At 33.3% G+C, this 20426-nt stretch overlaps 1 protein-coding gene across 4 annotated transcripts in view; it reads right to left on the reverse strand.

Moving 5' to 3' along the window:
* The window catches only part of LOC117108127 (neurobeachin-like), a 59228-nt gene that overhangs the window by 15342 nt on the left and 23460 nt on the right, over positions 1-20426 (reverse strand). For all 4 annotated transcript variants that reach the window (XM_033250075.1, XM_033250076.1, XM_033250078.1 and 1 more), the window contains exons 6-24: positions 13393-13514; positions 11975-12101; positions 11659-11778; positions 10111-10257; positions 9223-9420; positions 8618-8748; positions 7845-7953; positions 7516-7668; positions 6955-7123; positions 6225-6367; positions 5703-5800; positions 5396-5488; positions 5030-5138; positions 4467-4548; positions 4207-4330; positions 3450-3642; positions 2380-2751; positions 1593-1816; positions 334-487 (exon numbers count right to left, since the gene is read on the reverse strand). In XM_033250075.1, the coding sequence (XP_033105966.1) occupies positions 334-487; positions 1593-1816; positions 2380-2751; positions 3450-3642; positions 4207-4330; positions 4467-4548; positions 5030-5138; positions 5396-5488; positions 5703-5800; positions 6225-6367; positions 6955-7123; positions 7516-7668; positions 7845-7953; positions 8618-8748; positions 9223-9420; positions 10111-10257; positions 11659-11778; positions 11975-12101; positions 13393-13514 (2868 nt within the window). The remainder of the gene's footprint in view (positions 1-333; positions 488-1592; positions 1817-2379; positions 2752-3449; positions 3643-4206; positions 4331-4466; positions 4549-5029; positions 5139-5395; positions 5489-5702; positions 5801-6224; positions 6368-6954; positions 7124-7515; positions 7669-7844; positions 7954-8617; positions 8749-9222; positions 9421-10110; positions 10258-11658; positions 11779-11974; positions 12102-13392; positions 13515-20426) is intronic.

Consider the following 20426-nt stretch of genomic DNA (forward strand, 5'->3'; position numbering starts at 1 on the left):
GGCATTATTATTATTATTATTATTATAAATATTATTATTATAAACTATAACAACAAAACACTATAAAATAACACAATAAAAAACAAAATATTAAAATATAATACAATATATTATAACATATTTAGGCATATATTACAAATTAAATCCATTTGTAAACAGATTGACTGATAAAATTATTTATAATAATAATTGATTATCCCACCATAAATAATGATAAGATTATGGAAAAAACTGATGAAATTAAAAAATATTTTTATCATACAAAAATATATTAAACACATGTTGAACTTTAACACTACCAAATTGTAACAGTAGTACTTGAAATAGACTTACAGATCTGGAAGTGGCTGTGGACAGGAGGGGTAGAATACCACCGCAGGCGTAAATTAAATTGTCAGAGATTTGCGAAACCAACTGGGTAACATTCTGCACAAAGACAATATTCTCCGCAGAGTTGACCAAGTCTATGACTGTCTTGCTGTTGTGACTGAAGTAAACAACAACAAAAAACCCAATTTTGATTCACTCAAATTGTAATGTGAAGTGCTTAGAGGCCTTGTAAAGGCATGAAGTGCTATATAAGAACGACATATTATTATTATTATTATTATTATTATTATTATTATTATGTGAGATATGTTTGCATAATGCATAACTGAAATAGAAACATCCTGTGATTGCCATCTTGTGATTAGCTGTCATGAGATGTGTAAATTCATTAAGTCCATATATACCCACAGTGCAAACTCTCAATATGAGGGTTGTTCAAGGAGCCAAGCGATCAGACTGCAATTAAAACCCAAAGCTGGCTGGGTTTGAACCAGGACTCTTCAGCACTAGAAGCAGGACCAATACCTCTCAGCCAACCACTCAGCTGTTCCGAGGCAAAACAATGTAACCAATATTTTTGTAGATTTTGATTTATCATTTGGGAGTATATTAAACATTTCTAAACTACCTGTGAAAATTTCAGGTCATTTCGAAGATAGTACCACCTATCTTTAAGTACAAAACTTAAAATCTAGTAATTTTCCGTGGTGAAACAACGTAACTGCAAGATATGCAGTAAAACAACGTATCTACAATGAAGATACGTTGTTTTGCCTCAGAATGGTAATCAAAAATTGTTTTGAATTGATAGAGTTTTGCAAAGCAAAATTAATGATTGATGGTGTTTTCATATCAATAATCATTAACGACGACATATGCACAAGCTAGATAATGCATATGATTTCCCCAAATTAATAAATTCAAATATGTGTCACAATACCGCGCATGAAATATTTCCAAGATAAAAAAAAAACGTATCTGTAAATATCGTTAATAACTTTGCAAATTACTAACTGCTGTAATTACAATTACATATAATTATAATGCTTGTAGATATATAATCCTTTAAAATTTCAGAAGGGTATAACAATTTATTGCCAAGTTACCAAAATGCAAACTTTAACTCTATTTTTCTCGAAAAGTAAAAATTTCAAGTTGTGTTGTTTTTGCCACGGAACGGCCGCACTCAGCTCAGGAAAATCACATGATCATGTGGGCCTGTCTGTTTAACGCAGAACAATCAAGTTAAATTTGTTGCATACCTTCTCCACACTTGTATGTCTGTTTCAATTGCAAACAACAAATCAGACATCATTCTCTGATGCATCACCGACCACTTGAACTCGGGTATCCTGTATGGAGCCCTATGTGGTCCTGGACTGAAGTACTGGCCTGGATGGGGCTGGCCAATTTGACCCTGCCCTGCTTCATCGCCAAGGTGATTCACCTGTGCAGGGGACTCTGCAGCAGATGGATTCTGATTAGCCTAAAACAATGAATATTTATAATGATGGGAATAAAATTTCTTTATAGAAAACAGAGCTAATATTACATGTTATGCTATTATACAGATAATTTTATCATCTTCAGGATGTTATCATTTTGGATGGCAATGGGATTTTATATTTAGCATTTAGGATAGGCAGTGAAATCTGAAAACTACACTACAAATGTTATTTAAAACATTGTCACCAAAACATTATAATTAATAACTTCTGAGAATGATGTCATCATTCTGAGGATAGTGTGACCATTTTGAAAACTGTATGATCATTTCAAAGATGATGTTATCATATTGAGGATGATGTCATCATATAGAAGATGATGTTATTACATTGAGGATGATGTCATCTTATTGGAGACGATATCATCTTTTAAAGAAAGATGACACCATATTGAAGATGATGTCATCATATTGTTGATGATGTCATCATAGTGTTGATATCATCATATTGAGGATGATGTCATCATATTGAGGATGATATCATTATATGGAGGATGATGTCATCCTATTGAGAATGTCATCATCATGCTGAGTGTTTAACTTACAGGTACATCCAAATTTGCTTTGGTCTGTTTACTCTTATTTGTTAATTCATTACTTTCTTCATTCTCCTGACTTTCATTTTCGGTCCTTTTCTCAGGTGTCTGATCACCATTATCCACCTTTGGCTGTGCATCACCTCCACTGCCAGCTTCAAGAGAGTCATCGTCAGTCGCCTCATTCACTTGGACTTCAGTACCATCACCAGACCCACCAGCCATGGCTGACAGGAGACTGTAGGTTTCACCTGGACGTTGGTTTGAGGTGTCATCCATTACAGCGGAGACTGAGAGTGCGCCACCTGGACTGTTCACACCTTGCCTCTGATATCGTTCATAGGCCTTCAACAACTCAAGCTTATGGTTCTCAAAAGAAACCTGAAACATTCAATGTAAATAGGTAAGAATGGAAAAGTATTACTCTCTGTTTCAACTTTGAGAACCTGGTCCGACAGACGGCGGATGAAAAGACATATGGAAAGATTATGATAACAGAGTGAGAGACAGATGTAAAGATAATGGTGTGACAGATGGAGAGATGGTGAGACAAATAGAAAGGAAGATGGATAGACAGAAAAATGGAGATATAAATAGGAAGACAAATGAGGCATGTCGTGGTGAAATGGTTAATTTGTCGCACAGGACAGTATTGAGTAAATGAGCTATAAAATATGGGAGCTCAAAAAATTGCCTAAAAATCTAAATTTGTGTTTTTTCACTATAGATCAACAGTTTAATGTCTTATTACAGAGTATTAAAGTGGTCAACAAATCGTTTATTTAAAGTTATTTTGATAGTTAATTCTATTAAACAATGTATGCACAAATAACTTTGGAAGGCAATTACTCAAAATCATGTTTATCTTGACTCTTAAGAGTGCTGTACATTCACTTTACAATAATTTAGGCTTGAAATGTCCAATATCAATGAATGAACCCTCATTTTAAAGATCACATACTCAGGTAACTGAAAATACCAATAACTTGAATTTCAATTTTTGCTACAAATTAGCCATTTTGCCACAACATGCCTCAAATGATGATGAGACAGATGGAGAGGTAAACATTACAACCAACCTTGGAATGAATGATAGAGAGGGTGTCAACCCACACACGCCATCCACCCCATTCATACTTTAGGGCGTGGTGAAGCAGCATACGTAGCAGAGAGTAAACCATCTCGCTGATTTTCTTTTCTTCATCTGTCTGTGGGTAAATGTACGACAGACTGATCATCCAATCCTGCCACACACTACATTGAAGTAAAATCCTGAAACAAAAACAAAAGTTAAAAGTAAGTTAAGTTTTTCATGAGTCTTGTTTGAGTAAGTAGGAACTAATCTTAACCACTAAAGGACCCATGACCGCAGAAGTGCAGCATTATTCACTACGTAATTACTTTTTAATTAAAATGCAAAAAAGCGGATTAAATAATGGCATTTCTACATATTCATTATTAGATCGTTAAATTAGCTGATAACCAATTGAATACTTTTTGTATTTAAAAGTTTCTAAAGTACAGAAACATTATCTCATATTGGAGGCATTTTTCTGATTTTACCAAGGACAAGAGGGACGTTTTGATTTACGTGATGTGATGGTAGAACGGATTCACTCATGCACGACTGTCCTACGTCCTCGGCACAACATAGATTTGGCTAAATTGCGTCCCAGAATCCACGCGACGAGGAGAACTTAGCATTCTCGCATGTGCAGATGACTTCTTAGTGTCATCATTACATTCTACCACTTCATGCAATGAAAAGCTCCCTTGTATCTTTAAAACAATGATGGTATACATTTGAATTAACTTAACTAGAAGTGGGAAGCATACCTTCTGTTTTCTCTACTGTGGTTAAACAACAAGATCATGTCTGACAGAAAGAGACGTTTCACATTCTGTACATTCAGACTCGGAGCTGACTGCCGTAGTAACTTTGCGATCACTTGGAACATCCCTAATAATTATGAGTCAAACATTACAATCAACATTTCACATCCAACAGTAAGTCAATTACAGGATGGGATGGTGTTCTATTTATACAGAAATAATAATTATTTAACTTAAAAATATAGTTGTCTCAGAATACTTACCTGGATTCATAATCCTGTAGGTCTTGTCAGGTTCTGTGTGTCTTGCTGTCTGTACTTGCATTGTCACTCTCTCTGTCAAAATCTAATTTTATAAAAATTCAGGAATGTTATATGTACACTTAATAAGTCATCTTCACTGCTAGGCTTTGACAAAGTGTGGCTATTATCGTATTATTTTCGATATGGGTTACAAAATACAAACATTTATTCCGCTGTGAATTTTTTTGTGTGGCCATTATGAAATCTTGCAATATATTAGATGATTTTTAAAACGATAGTTTTGAAACAGCACAAATCAAGTTTATTCCATTGTTTGCAAGAACTATGAACTCTTGTCCCAAGGGTAAAACAAACAAACCCAAGCTCCTCAAGAAATCAGAGAAATCTGAGCTGAAAAACAGGCAATACCTGTATGTTAACTATATAGTACACTTGGCCGACGTTTGGAGACTGCTGGTGTCAATTATATTTGCCCTTGGTGTTCTGAGGCTTATCATTCTACATGTGCTGACTTAGCAAGGAGAGTATTTATATATCATCCAATGGCACAACTTGTTACTCACCTCAAAGAGACCATTGTACATGGTAAGTGTAATTTCATTTGTGTTTAATGTTAACCTTTCACCAATCAATGAGTAAAGATTGTGGCCAAGTAGAAGATCCATCTTATTCCTGAGAAGAACCAAGCAAGTATTCAATGTAAGGACATTACACTATACAGTACTATTTACCAAAGGTACAAAAAGGAAAGATGCATGCATGTGGTAATTACCATGGATGCAGGGCACCTTGGAATGGACAGGTCTATTCTTTTTCAGGGGTGTTCTGGTTGAAAAACAATGGCAATAATTTGTTTATCTAGGCAAGTATTCATTAAAATAGGCCATTAGAATTGGGAAAAAAGGTGTTGGTATAAAGTAAGTACTTACTTATGAGGTGTCCTGCTGAGGAAGAGTGCCAGTACCTTAAGCGCCATTGCTCTGATGTGTTCATCTTCAGAGGCTAGAAGCTTGAAAACAACTCTGTGACGAGTGAGAATATTTATATTTTTTAAATGCGCACATCATAAATAGGAATAAAAACATGTGACATGCCTAAATATAGCATCATGACCATATATAGGCACATCATGACTATATATGGGCACATCATGACTATATATGGGCATACAACAGTTGTTTTTTTTCAAAAAGATTTTGACAATCTTGACATAGCTTTAAATGACACTGTACTTACTTAACTCCATTTTTCTTATCGAAGGCTGATGCCATGTTTGTGTTGTTCTCCACCATCAATGATAACAATAATTGCAGAATGTCACGAATATTCTCATCCTAGTTAAAAAATGAAACAATTGTCAAGCTGACACCAGGGGAGGTTAGGTGATATTTTACCACCAGGTAATAGTGAGGTGAACACTGCGAATTTCACTTAAGGCTAGCCATGACCACACAGCTAAAACTCTGCTTCCTCGAGGGGTAAAAAGAACACTCAGTAAGCCTGTCAAGTTACAGGCTAGGCCGAAATACCCGCACAGAGAATATGAACCCTTCTGTGAAACATAGTAGCCAACCGGATACGATTCTATTATATTTTGTCTAAAGGGAAACTAGCTGATATCGATTAATTCAATTGAAATAGTCCGACAATAATTTCCAATGTAAGTGATTAGCCCATTTAACATTGAGAATATCAATCCATCATATTAGTGGTAAGGGAAATCATCAGAGGTGGGATACAACACCTGGTAGGACCTACCTCATGCACTGTACTGAGGAAATTCAACACACTTTGCAACTCATCATCATTAGCCGATTTTTCTCGCAGGATCAGCAGTTTAGCAATCTGAATCAACAGACCACGAATTGTCTTCATTTCTTCCAAACTTGGTCTAGTGCCATCTAAATGCATGAACCAAAATTTGAAAGTTAATTGAATAAATCATCTTTATTTATTTATCAAGGTATATTTATCCTTAAAAACAAAACACTGAAAAAACACAACAAAATTTACTAGCAGTTTAAAAAAAGTGCTGTAAAAATTTTTTTTACAGCACTTCAAAGGCATAAAAATGTGCATAAAAGAAATCTTGTTTAATAACATACAACAATGAGTGAACTGGCTTAGGCTTAAAACGCTTGCACCTATTTTAGCAACGTGGCAGCTCTGACCATCCCATCCAATATGATGAATTAACTAACAATTTTAACTATTAGTTAGCATGAAATAACGTGAACAGTTTTTCTCACAATCGAGATGTTGAAGTACTCACTCATTTTTTAAGCATAAACAGGCCTCTAGGCTTGGTTACAGAGCATCAATAATCCCAAATAATCAACCTTGCTGAATAGACCACTATGTAGGCTATTACACAATGGCCATACTCGAACCAGTCGAATGAAAATAATACTCAATGAAAATTTGTACTCAACGAAATGAACCAGTCGAATATGCCCAATGACCATCATCTTTAACGAGGTTAACTTACCAGCTGCTTTTGGTGTGATCCCGCTGCGAGCTTCTGGATTGATAACCCAGTAGTAGTGCTTTAGTGTATGCATCAATTGTAGAACAGTACTAACACGTCGGATACTGGTATAAATCACGGTTTGGTTCACAAACTCAGTTGCAAGGAATGTGTACAATGATATCTGAACCTGGAAGAATTAAAGTTTACTTTAGCTGGAGTGGGTATCTAGAAGTTAGAGTGATAAAGGTCCTACCTTTGCTGGAGTGTAAATCCAGAGATTGGGGTTGAATAGTATGTGGTTATATATTTTTACACTATACAGTTACCAAAAAGTACAAAAATGAATGAGGATGCATGTGATAATTAACATGGATGCAGGGCACCCTGGAATGGACAGGTCTATTATTTTTCAGGGGTGTTATGATATCTGAACCTGTAAGAACTAATGCCTACTTTAGCTGGAGTGTGTATCTAGAAGTTAGAATTACCTAAGCTACAGTGTAAATCCAGTTTTTAAAGTTTAGGAGGACTTACTTACCTGGGGTGTAAAACCAGTTTTTAAAGTACAAGAGGACTTACCTTAGCCGGGGTGTAAATCCAGAGGTTGGGGTTGAACAGTATGTGGTCCACTATGTTCCTAAGCAATGCACTGCCAGTGGGTAAGGTGTTGAAGTACTTCGCAAGGTCAATAAATAATTCTAACACCTCATCTGTGAAGTGGGCATTGGATGTCTGGAGGGAAAATAGAACCCAATGAAAAATCATTAGTCAATTTACAATCATCAAGATGATATTAAATGTAAAAAAAAACAACACACACAGCCTATGATTTCTGAGAAACATGAGGAGAGTAGATTTGGTTTTTTTTAAATACATATTTGGCCTTATCCAATATACAGATCCTTTACCTTTTGCAACAAGTGACCCAGTACCACAAACCCTCTGCTTTGTAACATCTGCTGTTGAGTACATAGCGAGCCTTTCAACAGGTCACTTAGCAAATTCAACAAGGTCATACTGTGAAGAAAAGCACAACATTCAATTATTTTTTCAAATTCAATGGCAAGTATCCTTGCGAACTACATGCCTCAAATTTTATATTCATAATTAATGACTGTATATATTGTCTCAATTCTTAGATTTATATTTATAATAAATTTTTGTATATTTTATCTTAATTTTTACTGAAATTGTAAGGCTCACATACAATTTGGCTTTCGAGCCATGACGTGTGACCACTTCTTATTTTGGTGTTTTTTTATATGAATAAAGTAAAATGATAGAAATCTCTATTTCTCGTTATGAGGTTTGAGAAGTAGAGTTGTGAAGTGGGATTTTTTTTATAGCAGTGACGGTGCCAATGCCAATGGAGAACATTGGTGAAGAAATTTTGATTTTGCCAGAGATCTTTGGACCACACCCTTTTTCTAAGTTAATGAAGGGTTGGTTGCTGGGGTGGTGCCAGAGAATTTCAGCTCTAATCAATAAGGTAAACACGATATAGAATTTTTGTTCAAAAAAATCTGAAATTAATAGGGGTTGTCTAATTACACAAAGGAGGACTTATTATAAAAATTACTAAAATGTTAGGAAGTGGGCCTATACTAGGGATGGTTATACTTGGAAGTGGGACTATACTTGAAATAGTTATACCAGAGATATTGTGAAATAATTAACATACCAGGCGCTTTCATCAATGCTACCAGCAGTTGTTTCGAAATCCAGTTGTGTAAACAGAGAAAACAAGACTTGAATGCCACCAATGGAGTGTAGAGTACTGTGGATAGAGTGGGTTACGATGGCTCGGACATCCTACACAAGGAGACAAAATATTTTGATCATACAATAAAAAAAACACTTAAATACTGCTCTCTGTGACATATGCATAATACCATCTTATCTCCATAGCAAAACCAGATAGAGAATAGCATTATAATCGAGTTCAATAGCTTGTTGGGCACTACCTTGGGAGATTATTAACAAAATTAATTACAATTCTAAAGAAATTAAATAAAAAAGTATGGGAGAACTAAGCTTGAATTTGCTTTTCATATTAATGTTCTTTCTAAATAAAAATGATAATATGCCATAATTATAATTTTTAACCTTTTCTTCAGCTTTTGATTATAACAGTTGCAAATTTAGATACACTTGTACTCCACAACATCCTCATCATTTCTGCGAAACTGCAAATTCCTTTACTACAATAAATTCCGACAAACGACAATCCATGTCACTTTTCCAAAACCTAGTTTAAAATATGAAACTGTTTGATTTTGAACGTACCTGAACCATAAGTGCATGAGGGGAGTGCACAAAGTATGATGGGTTGCCTTTCGGCGAAGAATCAAGGCATAGCTGGCTCTCGGTAGCTGCTGGGTTGTACATGAACACTATGGCGCTGCTTAGCTTACCATCGTACAGCACCTTCTTGTGGCCATCTGACAAGCTGACGTCACTCTCAGATGGGAACTTGAAGTGATTCTGTAGGTCAGTTGCAAATAAAATATCGATCGAGTGACTGGTTTGGTTTGCCTTTGCCACTAATAATGATGATGACTATGATGTTGAAGATGTGATGATGATGAGGATAACGGCAACAATAATAATGATTACACTGATGGCAATGATGATGAAGAACACAACAAAGATAATGAAGAGGTTTAAGATGTTGATGATAAAGTTAGTTGTGTTATTTTGAGACGGGATTCTTGTTGGATTTTACACAGAATAATAGTCTATTTGAGAGTTGTGTTTCAAATTTGTGAACTGTGTTTATGTTCTATATGTCAAAGAGAGATTCCTAGTCATTTCTTTTCCACTCGGAAATATGTCAAGTAGGAATTCATGACACTATGTAAACAATAATATAATGACTGCAATGATAATGATGATGAAATTGATGATGATAAATACAATGATAATAATGATGATGACAATGATAAAGAAAATGATGATGATAATGATAATGAAAATAATGATAACAATAATGATAATGATGATGAATACACTGATGGTAATGATAATGACAATGTTGATGATGTTTGATGATTATAATATTGATAGTACTTAATTTAGGAGGGGGAGAGTTATTGTTAAAGAAAATTTAAAGCTAGGAATAACAGCAACAAAACAACAACAGTATGTCATTCATTTACTGAAACAATAATGCACCTTATAATTCGGGCTCATTAGATAGATAGCTTCAATTTGCTGTTGTGTTAGAGCTTCACTAAAGAGGTAAACACATGCCAGTTGGCCACAGAACGTTCTCTCTTTGTCGGCAGAGGGCGCTGCACCAAGGAAACATTTGTCGAACGGCTAGAAAAAAAAAGCACACAGTATGTTTCTAATATGTATGATGTTAATGGCTTGATGGATCAGTGAATATAATACTTTCAACAATACAAGGATATTGTACAGCTTTCTGGATTAGAGTCATGCGAATTTGTGAGTCATAAACATTATAATGACTTAACCACACACTGGCAGACTGTTTTACTTGGTGGTAAAATTACAAGCACACCATTTCAGTGGTGCACCTTAGTAACACAAGTGTTTCTTGTAAACATGATCTTATAATATAAGTCAAGTAAACTTAAGTTACGATCCCAAAGCTGGGACGGTTGCAGGGGGCTCAGACGGTGTGATCTTACCCGCCACCCTCTAAATTGTATTGAGAAAAATAATTATTTTATTCTATTGATATGAATTACCAATAAGATTTTTAAGGTATGAGAGTGCAATTTCTGAGCACCTAGAGGTCCATGTTCTTAAAAAATGTTCTCACCTCGGACCCCAACCACGGTGGGCCTTTGGTGGTATGAACTCTCACACAACCCCTACCGCCAAATCTTGCATCTGCCCATGCAAAATAATTATAGGAATAATTGTCCATAGAGAAATGATCTACGATTAGTCATCCAGAGAAATATTGACTGAAGCTCTGTCCACACTATCATACAGTATTTCATGTGACAAAAAAATGATGTCCATATTAGGGTGTACTATGACATCACCATGCTCATATATGGGCACATCACATACATTTGTCACATAAACTTTGATAGTTTGGGAGGGTATGTTGTCCACAGGTGACTGTCCTTTGATTAATTGATTGATTGATTGATTGACTGACTGATTAATTAATTGATTGATTGATTAATTGATTGACTAATAGATTGATTGCTTGATTGATTTATTGACTGATTGACTGATTGAAGCAAGGAATTGCCTAGTTGATATTCACATGACAGCACCCTCACATTTATTCTGGGAGAATATGTTGTCTACAGGTGATTGTCCTTTGATTGATTGATTGATTGATTGATTGACTGATTGATTAATTGATTGACTGATAGATTGATTGCTTGATTGATTTATTGACTGACTGACTGATTGAAGCAAGGACTTGCCTCGTTGATATTCACATGACAGCACCCTCCCATTTAATCTGGGAGGGTATGTTGCCTACAGGTGAATGTCCTTTGATTAAACTGATTGATTGATTGATTGATTGATTGACTAATTGATTGATTGATTGATTGACTGATTGAAGCAAGAATTTGCCTGGTTGATATCCACATGACAGCACGCTCCCATTTATTCTGGAAGGGTATACTGTCTACAGGTGATTGTCCTTTGATTGATTGACTGATTGATTGATTGATTGATTAACTGATTAATTGATTGATTGATTGATTGATTGAAGCAAGGACCTACCTCGTTGACATTTACATGCCAAGGCATCTCACCAGAAGACACAAGTTTTCCATTCACAAAACATCTGATTTCATTGTTTTTCCATCGGTGGTAAATGTGCACAACAGAAACCATATACCACTGGAAGAAAACAAATTTGAAATAATAATAAAATTGTCTGGGATGAGTTTAGTATAAAATGATAAATGTGTATAAGAGACAGCTGCTGGGTTGTACATGAACACTATGGCGCTGCTTAGCTTACCATCGTACAGCACCTTCTTGTGGCCATCTGACAAGCTGACGTCACTCTCAGACGAATCTATATACACATTACCTTCCGTGGTTGAAAGTCAAACTTGATACAGTGTTGGAATCCCTTTCCTTTCACTTTCACAGACGTAATTACTAAACACGACCCCATGAAGTGACCTGAGTATCCAACACCTTTACCGGTTCGGAAGCTGAAACAACAACAAGTATATCTCTTATTAGGTAATTAAAATGTTTTTCAATTAGTTTAGACAACAAGTCTACAGAATCCGTCCGATCTGTAATCCTTAATCCAATTCATTGATTTGATTGCAGAAAATGTAATCTCTTCCAAATTCCAATAATCTATACATATGTCAGTCGTATTATGAGTATTTTAGTTCTTTATAATAGATTAATCATCTGTCACTAATAATTTAATTTAAAATTCTAACGATTACTGTGACGATATTACAAGGAAGAAATGTTAATAGCTTATTTAGAATGACTTAAAAATAGAGACACAGACAAAAAAAGAAAATAGATGTAGAACTGTAGGGACACACACACATGAGGACAAATATACCCTACCCAGGGGCAGAAATCCTGTATCCAGGGAAAAGATTGGTAACATATTCAACTAGAAAATGTATAACTATACCTGACAAATATTTTATTTAGCTAATATTAAAAGTATATTTTTTAACAAAATAAAAGATTTGGAATAAAATTATCTAGTAAACTTAAGCCGGTTACTCACTACGTGTGACGGCGACGTAACGAAGAACGCATGTGAAGACGCGGGCCCAACGGATCACATTTTTAATGAGGATACGTTCAGATTGCCACTGACAATCAGCGGACGGCGTTACGTCATCTATCGCTCTCCGGAAGCAAAAGTGGATTCGTCGTGCGATGGTCATACGACGCAGTGAGTGTCCAGTTTAACACACCAAAGGACAGCTGATGTGCCCAGTGGATAGGTACATCTCAGAGATACCAATAGAGGGGACTAACACACCAAAGGACAGCTGATGTGCCCAGTGGATAGGTACATCTCAGAGATACCAATAGAGGGGACTAACACACCAAAGGACAGCTGATGTGCCCAGTGGATAGGTACATCTTAGAGATACCAATAGAGGGGACTAGCACACCAAAGGACAGCTGATGTGCCCAGTGGATAGGTACTGTACATCTCAGAGATACCAATAGAGGGGACTAACACACCAAAGGACAGCTGATGTGCCCAGTGGATAGGTACATCTCAGAGATACCAACAGAGGGGACAGACACAGGATATATGCAGATTGCAAGATATACCCAGGAAATAGATATACCTACAGAAGGAGACAGGCAAACCCAGGGAATAGATACACTACCGAAGGAGACAGACACACACAGGGGAAACATGTACCCAGTGATACAGTATAAACCTAAGGGATATCCAGTGACCAATAGACCAACACTATAAAGACATCATAAGGGTATGACATTACTCACCAGAAGAGATAAGGCTTATCCCTATCCACGTTAATATTACTAACAGGGTCGAGACGAAACCAGGTGGTGAAGGTAAATCCATTCTGATGCGGCCATTTTGACATGGGCGGTAGCGCAATTGCCTGAGGATACAAGAAAAATCATTAATCAGAATGATATTCTTTTTATTTTTATATATAACATACATAGTTCCTATATTTATTAACTATAGTACATGTGTGTTGATAGTAGAGCATAGCAGAAAACAACCACTTTAGGCACAATAAAAATAATTATTAGCTTATCAACTCTATTCGCATGTCTTCTATGGTATTGGAAAAAAATTCATTTTGGATTTGTTTTTTTGGAAATATTTTTTTTACAATTTTTTTGTAAATAGTATAGTGGTATTGTTTGTATTATTCTCAATCTTGTATTTTACTTTGAATAGCAAATGCACCAGCAAACAACCCATAGGTGACATATGGCTTTAGAAAAATAAAAAATAAACAAAACACCTTCCTCCCTCATCACTTTTTCAGCCTACATAAGATAAGCTAATAATTTTGTTTTAGCGGGCCTTACTTCTACGAATATAAATACTCATAGACATACGATCATTATTGTTCTTGATATATTTCATTGTAAGGATTAAGAAATTGAGAGTAGAAATGTACATGTAATATACTGTAGTATACTGCCCTTTGGGTCATTTGCTAATAAAACTAGGCTATACAAATGTCAATGTACTGATTTTATCAAGAATAATTGAAATGTAAAAAAAAGAAAAGTAGTAATACAAAAATATTCTGATACAGTCCAATGCATTAATTAATAAAATTAAAATCGATATTTCATATCATCCTTATTATCATTTAACAATCAGTACGACTTTGTTTTTTCAATAGGAAATGCACCAGCAAACTTCAATTTTGATGGTTTGCTTGTAACTGTACCACTTTGAAAAACAGTACTCAAGTACTACAAGGAGATGCAGTATAAATAAAAAAATTAATAGATAAATAGGTAAAAAATAAATAAATAAATAAATAAAAATGCAGAGGCAGATAATCTCATTAAAAAAAAACAGAATCCATACAGTAAACACAGACAGTCCAATAAACACCAAGACAAATAGTCTAATAAACACAGAGACAGACAGTTACAAAATCACTCAGGAAAAACCCATAAAAGCAGAATATACAGTAACTATCTAATCCAGACATGCACACCATTCATAAAATGAAACTTGTGTTGAATGAGTGAAATTTAAACTATTTAACATTATAAACCTTAGATAAACATGTATTGTACTGTCACAAAGTCATAATACAACACGTCCCAGTGAATTATTTAACAATAACAGTCTACAGTATAACTTTAAAAGTACATTTGCTATATACAATTCCATTGTAATATATTCTTTAAACCCCAATTGCGATCATTCCTATGATCTGTATTCAGCTTATGAGATTTAAAAATAGCCATAAAGTTTTGTGTAAACACTGATACGATGTCATTAGCAGTAATTATGGAAGATATGATAAGGTTAACTATTATTTTATGGCAACATTATTTGCTATCAGGCGATATCCAAGGGACGGGGGGGGGTTCGACCTCACGCCCAGAAAACCCCTCACACCCAGAAACCCCCCCCCCACTTGGAAGAACTTGGCTACGGGCCTGGCTACCAATACTAATATACAATTCAGTAAACAAATAACCTCAAATATTAATATTTTTTTCCCTAGCAGAACATCTGCTCAATATCAAGAAAATTAATTATACTATTGTTGCAAGGCTTCAGAAGAATTTTTCACAAATTCAGACGAATAAAATATTTAGAAAAAAATGTTGAAAAAAATATTATTGTATATACGAATTTGGAAATGCATTGATAAAACAAATAAATCATTAAATGAAGAAATTTATTTTTAAATTTAAGTATAAATGTATTATCTATTTAAATGAGCTGTAGCTGTATGGAAACTATATCTCAAAACGCAATGTAAATGATAATTTAAAGTTTATCAGTATTTAATACCTGTCATACAAATTAACATCTAAATTTGTGCCAATAGTGGAACATATCCTGGCAACAATGTTGCATAATTATTACAAATTCAGAAACCTGACAACCCTAATTATATCTTTTGTTTCTTGCCAAAACAGACTTTAATAGAACTGAATTGGGTAATTGATTTCACATTATTCACATCAATATTCTGTACAAACTAATCACTGCATAATAGCATTTATAGGATGATGCTGATGAAATGAATTTGATGATGAATCATTGATTATTATTTTTAAAGATGACCCCGCAATGATTATGAGGTTGATAATGAATTAAGATTATGTGGTTTTTGGTCTAGGATTATGCTGGAGAGGAGTTGGATGGTGACCCCTTGAAGATTTTGCATTTTTATTAAGCCAGTTTTATGTTCTACTTCATTTTTTTAAATACACTTTTTTGTTTTATGTAAAGCGCACACAAGCATTCTGCATTATGTGCTAAAAAAATGTAACATTATTATTATTATTATTGATGATTATATTATAGAAAACAACTTTTATTACAATTTGATAATGAAAATGATGTTGATGATTACAATGATTATACTAACAGTGATAAAGATGTTTATGGTTATGATAATTTGCTCATTATGATGATAATGTAATGAAGATGATTATGATGATAATAATGATGATGTTGATATGAAATAATAATAAATAAAATTTTTATAGTACTCATATTCATTGAGAAAACTAAACCAGTTAACATCTTGGAAACTAACCTGAAGATTAAGATGATGATGTTGGTGATGATTAAGATTACTATATGATAATAACATGATAATATTGAACAAGTATACTAATTACAATGATTAAATTAAAATGATTGATGATGATGTGAAGAAGATATGTTAATGATGATATCAGTATGTACTACAATAACCTATCACAACCAACTATATATAGCATCAACCAATTGCAAATATTTCCCTTTAATATTATTACAGCGTTGATAATCACGACAACTACTGCAGGAATATTTATGTTTCCTTTTATATGTCAATTACTATGTGCTGAATGCTACGGCAAAACTCTAATCAAAATCACAGTGGGTCTACTCAAGTTGTCCTAAAGACATGCTTACAATAATTGCATTCTCAAATGGCGAATAATTGAGAAATAAATTAGTTGATATTCAGTAGCGAATCATTATTTAGTATTAAATTACTATAATATAAGAAAAATTATAATTATTACCATTATTATAATTATTATTCATTATAATTTTTATAAATATTATATTTATTATAATATTTTTACTAACATTACTATAGTATTAACGATAATTATTGCTAATTTAACAATAATAATAAAATAATATAGTATACTAATAAAATTATAATAATAATAATAATTATTATTATTACTTTAAAAAGAATTTTATTTAAAATATCTGAGTGCAAAATTGTTAAGATTTATATAGTTATTCAACTGCATTTTCTTTATTATATTTTTTATAATAAAGTAAAAAAAAAGGTGAAATATCAAAATATAGCTGAGTAGTAATGCAGTATAACTGTACTGTAAGCCATCATATTATGTAATTGATGCACTGACAGATGAAAGTGGTGTTTGTCATGTCACGAGAGAAAAAAAACACATAATAATAACAATAATAAGTTTCTCTAAATTGGACTTGAGGAGAATATCTTTTGTGTTATTTTCCCCTTAACGTGGTTTTTTTTAGTTGTTCTCTAATTTCTCCATTGTTTAAGTTCCCCTAAGGTAGGTTTTAGTAATGTAATAATAATAATAATAACAATAACAATAATAATAATAATAATTATTATTATTATTATTATTATTATTATTACTACTACTAATTATTATTATTAGTTTGATGGGCCTCCTATTTACAAGCTCCCTGGAATCTTTTGGAGGTCCATTTTATCAACTTTATCATTACATTATTATTGCAATTGTTATTTGTTTTTATGGAATTTATTGGTGAATTGATGAATAAATAATCTGACTGATTGATAATTATGATTATCTCAATAAAAGTTACAAATCAATAAAACAACAAAATGCTACATCAATGTATCAGTAAAGATATAAATCAATAAATCATTAAACCAATCAATCAATCAATCCATCAATTAATTTCTCAATATCTCATCAAGCAATCAACATGGTATGTTCTCAATGTCATATCTTTTTTCCAAAATATGTATCAACCTGATCAATTCTTGAACTTTATATTATCGTAATCACTTCCGTTATATAATTTCCTCCTCATCATCATTAGTACACCTCCCATCAATGCTGCCTCTTTCCATCTAATATTTTGTTTGGTTAGCTATATAAAAATATAGCTATAAAGCCTGTTAGACTAAAAGTTAAATTCTTAGATGAATCTGAGTTTCTATTGATTTTGATTTCCCAACAGCATCATCTGAGTTGACACACTGCTGTGAATCTAGTAACAGTAGTAAACATTTGTAAAATTATCCTTCATGTAATATGATAATTGTTTGGGCATGAATGCCTGTATATTTACTGAACGCCTATCTTGTTTGCATTGGATGGTTAACTGGATGAATTAAATAAATATATTTTATTACAATAAATCAATCCTTTTACAGTTACTATTTTCAAATCAAATTTTTGATAGATTCAACTTGTTTAGGATATTTTACTGGAGTAATTAAATAAATGTTTTATTATATTAAATCATTCTTTTTATAGTTAGCTATTTTCAGCTCAAATTTTTTATAGATTCAACTTATTGAATGTTGGATGAGAATAAAAAAAAATAAGAAATTTAAATAAAAATAATGGTAAGAAGAGACTTTTTATATACCTTGTTTCGCGAACTTATTTTTTCAAGATTCTCAGAAGAGGGTGGAAAAAAAATAAAAATAAAATTATATTTTCTTATTTAACAAATAATTTTGCCAGAAACATCCAGATGGAGGAGAAAATAAAAACTTTCATTGATGAATGTAGAGAGTGTAGAATTGAGATGGTTAAATGCATTAAATTTATTTTTAGGTTGAAATATACATATCTTTGGAGATTACAAGGCAGCAGTAGGCGTAATAACTTTTTTTCCTTAATTTCTATTTTTTCATGTTGACAGGTGTGCAATTGGCCAAAACAAAATTTTAGTTTTATTCGAAATAATCATTATTGGCCGTATAAAAAAGTCTCGCCTAATCTCTAATATTAGCAAAGACATCTCTCCTCTTTACACCGTAACAGCATATTATTCATAATGTTTGCAGTTATATGTGTCAATCACTCGAACTCAAGAATTAGTTAAATAGCAAAGTGTTTGGAGTTCAAAAACTATTCAACGCAATGTAGACCCAATACAAACTGACTGAGCACGTTCAAACAATCTGCGGTAATTTCATCCAGTACTGTAATATCAAGGCTACGGCTTTACTTGTATATATTGTAATCTACGTGCTCGCACTTGTACCTATCAATCACATTCGTATTTATGTTCAGAACAAATCAAGTGTCTGTATACACATTACTTACATTGTTATTCAATTAATATGTAAATTTAAATATGAATATGCATGTGAATTGGCATAAACTGATTATCTGTACATCATACAGCAGTGAACAATACTCAAATTAAAAATAAAATTTTATTAGTATGTAAAATAAGATGGTTAAATGCTTTAAATTTTTTATAATTAGAAAGAAATATACATAAATTTTATCTTTGGCAATTTCAAGGCAGCGGGGGGAGGAGGGGCGGAATAAAAAATTTTTTAAAAACTTTTTTTTTCTTTCTGATTTTCCACTTTTTCATGGCAGGTGCTAATTGTGCAAAAATAAAATTATATTTTTATTCAAAATCATCAATATTTGCAGTCTGTGAATTCGCTAAAAAAAGGTATAAATAAGTCTCACCTAGCCAATCAAAGAATATTTCTATTTTCAGCATGCACAGATACAGAATAATATTTTAAATATACTGTAAATATTAGTGTAAACATGGGCAAATAATTGTGTAATGAAATTGTTGCTATACAATATCCAATTAAACAAAGGCAGTTATGGATATTCTGTTTTCAACCTGCATAGATTGAATCATTTCAAATCAAAACAATGTCAGTAAAGATCTTTTCTTGTTTTACTGCAGTAATATCTTTTTATCAATTGAGAACCACTCGTCTAAAAAAACACTTATGCATGATGCTAACAATTAATCATGGGCTCACAATTAATTATGGGGGTCATCTCATGGGACCACCGCTATATAATACTTCAAAGGAATGGTTAACGTAGACATTATTTTTTAGATGGTACAGCTTCAGAAATTGCTTTTAAATCTCTATTGACTTTGATTACCCGGTGTTTATTGGTCGATATCTTCTGCCTCGCTGCTTGGCTAGAAAACAAAGCTTTTAGTAGCATCGTAATGTGAATTCTTTTATTACACACTGTCTCTGCTAAAATCACATTTGATCACAGACAGTTTTAGCATTTTTGCAATAGCATAACATTATCATTATGTTATCTGTTTTTTATATAATTGCTTTATTACTATTGTTATTATTATTGTTATTGAAATTCCTATTGTTATTATTAAAAGTATAATTATTATCTTTAAAAATCAAGTAATTGCTGGACATTTTTATAAACAAACTAATAAATGACTCATGGATAGATGGATGGATTTATTCGGTGTAAACACCGAGGATAACCCACAAATATCTGTAAAAGATTTCCAGTGGGGTCCTTCTGGTGGTGATTGGGCAGTACACAGGGGACAATCCCCTATACTGCGATCTTTAACGTGCGCATGGGCAACAATAAACACGGGACCAACAGCTTAAACGTCTCATCCGAACGATGGTATGGTTTTGTAACTTGCATTCAGCCTTCCAGCTAAAACACAAGGAGAGCGGCGATGGGAATTGAACCGGGGATCAAAAAATCTCCACGGTTCAGCGCACGCACAGTGGCTACCACCAGTTTAGCCGACTGAGCTAAGCTGCTCGTTATACTGCTCATGC

This window comes from Anneissia japonica, unplaced genomic scaffold, assembly GCF_011630105.1.
Source record: "Anneissia japonica isolate Jap-2015-1 unplaced genomic scaffold, ASM1163010v1 scaffold288284_len1145801_cov181, whole genome shotgun sequence".
Lineage (NCBI taxonomy): Eukaryota > Metazoa > Echinodermata > Crinoidea > Comatulida > Comatulidae > Anneissia > Anneissia japonica.